This window comes from Silurus meridionalis, chromosome 4 (assembly GCF_014805685.1).
Source record: "Silurus meridionalis isolate SWU-2019-XX chromosome 4, ASM1480568v1, whole genome shotgun sequence".
Taxonomy (NCBI): Eukaryota; Metazoa; Chordata; class Actinopteri; order Siluriformes; family Siluridae; genus Silurus; species Silurus meridionalis.
Window position 1 is genome coordinate 21,624,385 of NC_060887.1, and position 10,225 is coordinate 21,634,609.

The following is a 10,225-nucleotide window of genomic DNA, read 5'->3' on the forward strand; positions in this document are numbered from 1 at the left end:
AATACCATAAATCCTGTGGGTGGCATCCAAATTGGCAGCAGTGAGCCTCATTATCAGAATCTCACTGTTTCCTCTCCAGATGCCTCCATCATGGCCCTGCTTTTGTCCTGTGCCACACACTGCCTAAATATGGGACTCAATATGATACATTTTCAGATAAATTGGTAGTTAAAGATAAAGTTCTGCTTTATTTACTGCATCGGTTGATTAATAGTGTCACTGTGTTATGGATCAGATCCTTATTTTGCAATATGTAGAACTTAATATGGACAGCATTTAATATTTTGCTATGTGTTTGTAATTAATTAAGTAAATAATATAATTTGATATAAATGGACATGGTTAATAGTATTTAGCATTGGCTACTACAACCAGTGAATAAATGAGCATTTATGGCAGGGGCCGGGTGTCAAAATACCATACACTGTAAAGACAGACAAGAAAAAAAAACATTCCCATGGTACACACTTACCTTTTATTTAGTTAAATCAAAAGCACATTAGCTGTGTTATGTTCATCTACAAGCTCTTAAAAGTCAGTGAAACCCTTGCTGCTGCATGTTACAATATGGCTTTGAAGCTAAGAATAACAACATAAATGCTTTTGGCTTGATGAAGGAGGAAGAAATGACGACTGGGGGGAGGAGGAAACTGAGCTGCTGACATCAGGAGGCTGGTGATGTCATAGTGATGTCAATAGCTTTAATTGTAATTGCACACATAGTCAGTGCAGTCTGAAGACAGACGGAGAAACACATGGCTATAATTAGAGAGGAGACGGAATCGGGTATGTTTTTAAAGATTTTTCTTAATGTTGTAAATTATATGATGTAGTGCCTAAATTATTGTACATAATATTTAATGGTATAGCGTGGTGTAACAACAAACAACACAATATGTTAGGCTGCTTACAGTTTTTAGATGAATAAGCTGCTTTTCAATGTTATTCGAATGAAGATATATCACAAAGTAACTCACCAAGACTTGTGTCTTGTCTAACATTTAAAATGTCCAGCTTTGCTACGAGGACTATTTAAAAGTGAAGCATCTTTTTAACTTGTTTTGAGACATTTAGATGCCATATTTCTTCCTATATATTAGTATCAGATACAAAGTTCTAATGTTCTAAACCTCCGCAATAAGTTACATTACAGAAAGTGCTTCCTTGCCTGTTCGGTTCTGTGTGTAGCCATCCTTTTTTCTTTTCCACTTTTGCCTTTATCAACCCTTCCTGTTCTCGCGCTCTCTCTCTCTCTCTCTCTCTCTCTCTCTCTCTCTCTCACACACACACACACACACACACACACACACACACACACACACACACACACACACACACACATTCTTTTCGCTTACTCTCTCTCTCTCTCTCTCTCTCTCTCTCTTCTCACACAAACACAAATACAAACATTCTCTCTCTTTCTCTCGCTCGCTCTCTCTCTCTCTTACTCTCCCTCTGAGTCTCTCATCCCCCCTTCCTTCCCCCCACTCCCTGCAACGCTTGAATGCTCAACCCACTCACTGACGTCATCGTGCTTCCTGGAACTGGACGCCAGCAGGGAAATGTAAATGCTGAACAGCAAATAAGGTGTACATTGACGTCAGTACAGAGTCACGCTGTGATTACCGACAGTTCCTTTTGCAAGAGCAAGACATTACAAAATTAATCATCTGTTAAGTAATAAACCGTTGCTGTCTCTGCGAGACAGAGATGTCCACAGAGAAAAGAAAAGAGCCTCAGGGAAATAACTCTGAGAAAAATCAAGAAAAGGTAAAAGCAACCTTGAATGATTTGTTTTCCACTCTAAACACGAGTGCTTTAACTGTCGTTTGCATATCTGGTGCTAAAGGACAGCTTTGGCTTTTGGAGCTAGTCATAGTTATAACAGGAAGTTGACCACATTTTAGTGCTATTCTGCTGAACAGTGTGACTTTCACAGCTTGTTAACAAATCTGAACACAGGCCAGTCTGTGTCCTGGCTGGTTCTCTTACTTTTCTATCACATCATTCTCACATGTGAAGTGAGCGTTTACTCTGAAAGTTGTTGCATGTAAACTTATGGGACAATTCCAGCATAAAACTGAAATGTTACATTTTGTTTGTAATGGTATATAGCAAACTGTTGCCTGGGATTGTATTTCCTACTGTTTTCCTGTTTTCGCAGATAAATAACTGAACTACAATAAACTAGAATGCCCAGCATGTAATAAACCTAAACCTATTCCACTGTGGGTAATCTGAATTGATAAAAAAAATGTGGGCCTCTGAGTGAGTAACGTCACTTTGACGTCTTCCTCTGACGTTTCTCACTGACAGAGACAAAACACACCAGTGTTGTGATCACACACTGATAGAATGTGATAGAAAGGCAGAGTTTTTTTGGTCTGAAAGTTGGTATTAGTTTTGGTCTGAAAAACTTAATCTTTGCAGTGGAGCATTAGAAGTAAAATAGGCATGCTCTCTAAAAGTTTTACAGTATTAGCTTCATGACATCAACAGTTATTTTGTTATTAAACAACAACCGTTCATTGAAAAAACATTTAGTAGTTAGAGGTTCACTACACAAGTCCTGTGTATGAGCTGTTACTGTAAACACTAACATATCAGAATTAGTGCAATGATATTATAATATTAATATGTTCATGTTATAGCTCTAATGACTGATGCTATAATATATAATATATATTATAAATATAATATATAATAATAATATATAATAATATATATATAATAATAATAATAATATATAATACTTTTTTTTTTTTTTTTTATTAAATTTTTTTTAGTTTACAATCGCTAAAGTGGTCTGTGCACCATGGAAAAATTATGGATATTTAAGTATCAAAGCAGAGGATGTTAAAAGAGAATTAAAAGCAGAGTCATTTTGTCTTCTGGCAAAAAACTTAATTTCTTCTGTGTTTATTATAAAACAGAGAGCAGAGAAGGTCTATGCTGGAATAAAAGGGACCCAAATGAGCAAAGTTGAAGTCCGTTGACAAATACTTATGCCACTCATATAACTATTAGAAAGATTACAGTCAAAACATGTAGAGAATCATTTAACATTGCTTGCTTTTGTGTTGTTGCTAAATTTATTTACTTGGCTTAATGTAATGTTGACAAACTTAGAATTGCTATCTGTTTGCCCCCTGTTGTTTTTATTGCTGATAACACAGATATCACTATGTAACAGTAATGCAAAGAAAATCTGTTGAGTCATTTCTGTAGCTTAAATAATCCTATTGATCTCTGTACACAAAAAGCAAAGTTGTTACTTATTAGCAGTATCTAGTGTACAGTCTACACCAACCCCACATTCTAATCCCAAATATACACTATAGCCATTGTCATTTAAAAAGTTTTCCATACACCTCCAAGATACATAATCAGGAGGGGGATTTCCCCTGTAATCAAACTGGGAAATCTCTCTAGAGAGGCCCCTGTGTCATTCTGAAAGACTTAAGTAGACATGTGTACAATAGATGCACTGGTTACAATACATTTATGGTTAAGCACAAGATCAAAGAGCTCCTAGTAAAGTATGTCCTCTCTGGACTCTGTTCACCTTTCAAATGCTAAGACATTGTTTATGAATTGGCATGTTTTTTGGTTTGTTTCTGCTTAAAAAGTAGTACTTTATTAATGACTGTATGTGTCAAGACAGATATTAACTAAATTTAATTATTTAGGAGTTGTGGTATTGTATGAGGAAGTCAGGTGTGTCAGAGAAGTATGTGAGGGTGGTGCAGGACATGTATGAAGACAGTGTGACAGCAGTGAAGTGTGCAGTAGGTACGACAGACTGGTTTAGGGTGAAGGTTAGACTGCATCAAGGATCGGCCCTGAGCCCTTTTCTGTTTGCAGTGGTGATGGACAGGTTGACGGACGAGGTCAGACAGGAGTCTCCCTGGACTATGATGTTTGCAGATGATATTGTGATTTGTTGTGAGAGTAGGGAGCAGGTTGAGAAGAGCCTGGAGAGGTGGAGATATGCGCTGGAGAGAAGGGGAATGAAACTCAGTAGGAGTAAGACAGAATACATGTGTGTGAATGAGAGGGAGGGCAGTGGAGTGGTGCGGTTGCAGGGAGAAGAGCTTCAGAAGGTGGAGGAATTCAGGTACCTGGGGTCAACAGTGCAAAGTAATGGAGAGTGTGTTAGAGAAGTGAAGAAAAGAGTGCAGGCAGGGTGGAGTGGGTGGAGAAGAGTGACAGGAGTGATTTGTGATAGTAGGGTATCTGCAAAAATGAAAGGGAAAGTTTATAGGACTGTGGTGAGACCTGCGATGTTGTATGGATTAGAGACAGTGGCATTGAGTAAAAGACAGGAGGTGGAGCTGGAGGTAGCAGAGCTGAAGATGTTGAGGTTTTCGTTGGGAGTGACGAGGATGGATAAGATTAGAAATGAGTTTATTCGAGGGACAGCGCATGTAGGATGTTTTGGTGAAAAGGTGAGGGAGGCGAGATTGAGATGGTTTGGACATGTGCAGAGGAGTGACATAAATTATATTGGTAGAAGAATGCTGAGGATGGAGCCACCAGGTAGGAGGAAAAGAGGGAGGCCAAGAAAGAGGTTCATGGATGTGGTGAGGGAAGACATGCAGGTAGTTGGTGTAAAAGAGGCAGATGTAGAGGACAGGGTGGTATGGAGACGGATGATCCGCTGTGGCGACCCCTAATGGGAGCAGCCGAAAGAAGAAGAAGAAGAAGAAGAAGAAGATTTAATAACAATAATTAACACTTTAAATATACTGTAAAATACAGGTTCCTTATAACGATCAGGGAGTACTTTTTTTACTTCTGTTTTGTACAGTTTTCTTAGTCCATTAATATAAAAAAATAAATCTTCACTGTTATTAACAAGGCAGGGTTTAATAAACTTCGTGACAGATTCATTTTTGCATTAAATATATATTCATGTTGAAATTATTATTAAAAAAATTATATATAGAACATGCTCCTGACTGTAGTTTCATTTGTTTGTGTGTGGGTTACTTTAGCTGCTACTGGAGACGTGTCGGCATATCAGATCTTTTCTACCAACACCAGCCTGCAGCAGGGTGTAGTGATGGCGAGCTCACCAGCCCCACTGCACAACTCTCAGCAACTTTGTGAGGATGCCTCACGGAAGAGGGAGATTCGCCTGATGAAGAACAGGTAACACTCAAGTTCTAGACTTAGCACCAGGTCCAAATACCAGTAGTTCTTAAAATCAAATATGTTATAAAAAAACTGTTTTGAACCTGCCAAGAAGGCTTCGCTTACTCATATTGAGACAGATGAACAATTAAAGCAAAAGATCACACAAAGCTAAATTCAGCCTTCAGAGTCAACTTCCTGACCTCCAACCAGCTTGCTAGAGACCAACGTCCGAACCACTGTCAAAATTACTAACAGTTGATGTTTGATGTGTGCATTAACAGAAGGTCTTCATCTGAATCTACATTATACATTCTGCTGCTTCCACATAATTGGCTAATCCTGTTAAATTACCCTCCTGTTAAAACCTGTTAAATTCCTGTGAGAGGCTGGGGTTAATTTTACTTAAAAAAATATATTACAACAATTGTTATAAATTGTCTGAGGTGCCTAGAAGTTGCTCTTAAAAAACACCATAAAAAAACAAAAAAAACAATGCCTCTTTACTGCCTCTTTGGGAAAGTGATTGAAGTGGCTCTTGACATCAAGTTGGATGTGATTATGCTCATTAGAGGGTCTTTGTTATCGCTTCCAGGGAAGCTGCACGGGAATGCCGCCGGAAGAAGAAAGAGTATGTCAAATGTCTTGAGAATCGTGTTGCCGTGCTCGAAAATCAAAACAAGACACTCATCGAAGAACTCAAGGCCTTAAAAGACTTGTATTGTCGCAAAACGGATTAAGAAAGAAACTGTTCGAAATCACACATTGGAGACTTTTCTCTTTACGGATTACTGAATGGATCTGAGCAAAAGCACTTTCTCTTTAGTCACTGCTCGCAACTCAAGAAAAACAGGAACAGATGCATTGCTTATGTGGTTTTATATCTTGAAGATTGTGATGACCGCTTCAGAAAATTGTGTGTGTGTGTGAGGTGGTTGCTTCACAAAGCTGATTTGCTGCACTGAACCAGTGAATGTGGTATTTTGCCTTTGTCACTTGTGCTTTTTGCAGGTATGCGGCTAAAAAAAGTTGACGCAGAAAAATGGAGTATGTAAAATGCATAGAAGCCCAAGTCTCCATGCTGAAGCTGCAGAACAAAAAACTCAAGGAAATTATGAATATTTTAAAGGAAAATAAAGGGAATTTGTGCTGAGATGTCAAGTTCTGTCTTAACAGTTACTGCCTAATTGCTTATTTATAGATTTCTTTTATTTTTAATATTCATTATTCTGCATTTTAATCTTCTGCTTTAGTTTTTATATCTTTGTGATAAAAGAAAAATACCAGCAAATAAATGCTTTCCTGAGTTTTAACAAAAGAAATGTATCATCTATTGATTTATCAATATTTCAGTTTGACTATATAATAAAGAAGCTGTTTGTGTATGTTTGAATGTAACTATCTAACACGTATTAGGACTCAATGTTATGAGCCTACTGAATATTGAAGTATACGGAATATTGAATATTTACACAAACATCCCCGGTGCGTACTGTTCGGAGCCCCGCCCCCACCTCGGCTACTCAGACCACATCTGTCATGCTATTTCCAGTATACAGACCGCTCCTGAGGTGCTCTACACCAATTCTGAAACAGGTGAAAACCTGGCCAGCTGGAGCCACCTCTGCTCTTCTGGATTGTTTTCATTGCAATGACTGAAACATGTTTAGGGAAGCGGCAACCAACAGCGACTCAATCAACTTGGAGGAGCACACGACTATTGACCAGCTACATCAACAAGTCCATTGATGACATGACCATCTCCAAGTCCATCACCACACGTTCCAACCAGAAGCCATGGATGACCATAAAGGTGCATGTGCAATTAAAGTCCGCCTTCAGAGCAGGGGACAAGACGCCCGTAAGAACAGCAAGGGCCAGACTGTCCTATGGAATGCCAATGGAAGAAGAAATAGTATGTCAAATGTCTTGAGAATCGTCCTCGAAAATCAAAACAGGACACCCATTGAAGAATTTAAGGCCTTGAAAGATGTGTACTTTTGCAAATCTAAATTAGAAAAAAATGTTCGAAATCACACATTGGAGCCTTTTTTTTTTTTTGTTTTTTTTTGTTTTTTTTTTACGGATTACTGAATGGATCTGAGCAAAAGCACTTTCTCTTTAGTCACTGCTCACAACTCAAGAAAAACAGGCACAGATGCATTGCTTCTATAGTTTTATATCTTGAAGATTGTAAAGACCGCTTAAGAAAATTGTGTGTGTGTGTGTGTGTGTGTGTGTGTGTGTGTGTGTGTGTGTGTGTGTAAGGTGGTTGTCTTACAGAGCTGATTTGCTGCATTGAACTAGTGAATGTGGTATTTTGCCTTTGTCACTTTTTTTGTTGCTTTTTGCAGGTATGCGTCTAAAGAAAGTCGACACAGAAAAAATTAGTATGTTAAATGCATAGAAGACCAAGTCTCCATGCTGAATATGCAGAACAAAGAACTCAAAGAAATTATAAATATCTTAAAGGAAATTAAAGGGAATTTGTGCTGAGATGTCAAGTTCTGTCTTAACAGTTACTGCCTAATTGCTTGTTTATACTTTTTCTTTTCCTTTTTTTTCATTTTCTTGTTTTAGTTTTTATATCTTTGTGATAAAAGAAATACACCAGCAAATGTTCTGATTTTCTGAGTTTTAACAAAAGAACTGTATTATCTATTATTAATATTTCAGTTTGACTATATGATACAGAATGTGTATATTTGACTGTAACTATCTAACAGATGTATTCGAACTGAATGTCATCAGCCAACTAAATATTGAAGTGATGTTGGGTTTATGTAGTAAATTTCAATCCAGAATAAATATATTTTTGACACTTATCTTTTTCTGATTTGGTTGAAAGTCTTTTTAGTGTGTGTGTGTGTGTGTGTGTGTGTGTGAGAGAGAGAGATGTACAGTTTTGATACCTTAAAGATTATTGATTGAGATGCCATTCTATCACTGAGTTCAGAATACATCAATTTATCATTGCCATTCTAATTTATATTTTGGAAGAAACCAACATGTACATGTGGATAAGAAACCCCAAATATACAATAGTATGAGGTTAGGATTGACGCTGTGGGTTCATCTTTGGATGTGTTTTTGGTTCCAAAATGTATACAGCAGCACGCAGCGGCCTCTTCGGATACAAAATTGTGTTTTTCGCGTTTTTAGCCGGACTTTTCCCAAGTATATTTACATGGGCGTAAATTTTGGGCGCAAACAGTAGGGGGGACAATTAATATAAAATTTCTCATGAGCAATTCTTGAGTGGGGGACACAAATAATACAGTCAAATTGTACTTACAGTATAAAGACACAGTACATTATTATTGTAGCATGGAGACTGCGTCAATTACAATGGTAATTCAAACTGCTTTACACAAAGAAAGTAAAACTATCATAAAAAATAACCACAACAATAAAAACAAGTAATAATAAAAGTTTAACATTTTATTTACAAATTAATGAAGACACTTAAGAACAGAATATAAATTGATTATACAAAAAAATAAAGTGGGGTCAGTTCGGACGTAGCACAGTGATCATTTAGTAAATGCACAGATAAACAATATGCTCCTTGTGTGTTAATGTTAACATTATTCCAAGTCGTCCCAAATAAAACACTGCATGTGAAACGGCTTTGGTGTGTTAGTGTCACTGCACTATGCTACAAGCTATTGTACACAAGCTAACGTTCACTAGATAAGTAATATTTTAATCACTAATAGAGCAGATTCATGGAAAATTACATCCGTAATCAGCATTTTTGCCGCAACTAATTTATGAATGAGTCTGCATCAACTACATTAAAGAGAATTGCTTTATTTAGTGAATAAAATAAGTGAATAAAATACCCTACTTAATGGAGTTGAACATTAATTGAGCCGCAGTCACACACCTGACTCGTGTGTGTAGGTGAGATAAACTGAGAAAACAGGCAGTGGGTCAAACCACTGTGAGGAAGGGGAGGGGGAACTCAACTGTTTCTAAATGCATTTTTGCGGGTTTTTTTCTACTTACACAATTATTTTAGTTATACACACGTATTTTTTATATAATAGAGAATACATATGTGAGTGCGATATAGAGTGCGATTTTTTAAAATATTTTTATCCCTCGGATGGGGGGGGACATGTCCCCTCCGTCCCCCCCGGGATTTACGCCCATGTATATTTACACCAAAGACAGTTGTGATATTTTATACGACTGCCAGATGCTGTACAGAAAGCACGCAGCCACCAATCTGCATGATGACGTACTCGAGAAGTCCGGGGGGGCGGGGCGTCGGAAGCGGTGCACGAGAAAGGGGAAGTCCGTGCTTGGCTACAAACAAACCCAAACCGGCTGACTTTCATGTCCGCTCCCTGGGCAATAAATTGGACTACTCCGAATCCAGCGGACCACACGGCCATAGTTTAAAGACTGCAGCGTCTTAAAGGCTAAATAGTTTAAAGGCTCGCGGTGGTGGCGTGTGTGTTTACATCAACACGGAATTATGCAAGAGCTCTGTGCTTGTTTCCAGCTACTGCTCGTCGCTACTGCAGTTCGTAAGACGCAGGCCATTTTATTTAACACGGGAATTGACCACAGTGTTCATTGTCGAAGTGTACATTCTCACCAGTGCTAAGGACAAGGAGGCACTATGTGATCTCTACGGGGCTATTAGCGACCTGCAGAATGTTCACCCTGACGGACTGTTCATTATCGCCGGAGATTTCAAACATATAAATTTAAACCATTGGTCCGCAGATTCCATCAGCATGTGAACTTTGCTACGAAAGAGGCGAACACGCCGGATCTTGGATTTGCACTGAACCAGTGAATGTGGTATTTTGCCTTTGTCGCTTGTGCTTTTTGCAGGTATGCGGCTAAAGAAAGTCGACTCAGAAAAAACGAGTATGTAAAATGCATAGAAGCCCAAGTCTCCATGCTGAAGAGGCAGAACAAAGAACTTAAGGAAATTATAATCAAATCAAATTTTATTTGTCACATACATACAGGGTACGACATGCAGTGAAATTAAAGAGACGTGCTGAGTTCTGTCTTAAGTTACTGCCTATTTGCTTGTTTATACTTTTTCTTTTAATTTTGTTTTACT

The 10,225-nt window shown here is 38.1% G+C and overlaps 1 protein-coding gene across 1 annotated transcript; it reads left to right on the top strand.

Annotated features, from left to right (window-relative positions):
- The first annotated feature begins 507 nt into the window (after nt 1-507).
- On the top strand, nt 508-7,961 carry LOC124384968 (cAMP-responsive element modulator-like). The gene is made up of 3 exons (XM_046847997.1): nt 508-786; nt 4,998-5,154; nt 5,732-7,961. Exons 1-3 carry the CDS (start codon nt 756-758, stop codon nt 5,874-5,876), a joined length of 333 nt encoding a protein of 110 aa, XP_046703953.1. The 5' UTR covers nt 508-755; the 3' UTR covers nt 5,877-7,961.
- The last annotated feature ends 2,264 nt before the right edge of the window (nt 7,962-10,225 follow it).

Excerpts from the sequence above, each read along its gene's own strand:
- LOC124384968 (XM_046847997.1), top strand. The coding sequence starts at position 756 with ATGGCTATAATTAGAGAGGAGACGGAATCGG. Across the intron at positions 787-4,997 it reads TAGAGAGGAGACGGAATCGG|CTGCTACTGGAGACGTGTCG; the intron begins GTATGTTTTTAA and ends GGGTTACTTTAG. Across the intron at positions 5,155-5,731 it reads ATTCGCCTGATGAAGAACAG|GGAAGCTGCACGGGAATGCC; the intron begins GTAACACTCAAG and ends TATCGCTTCCAG.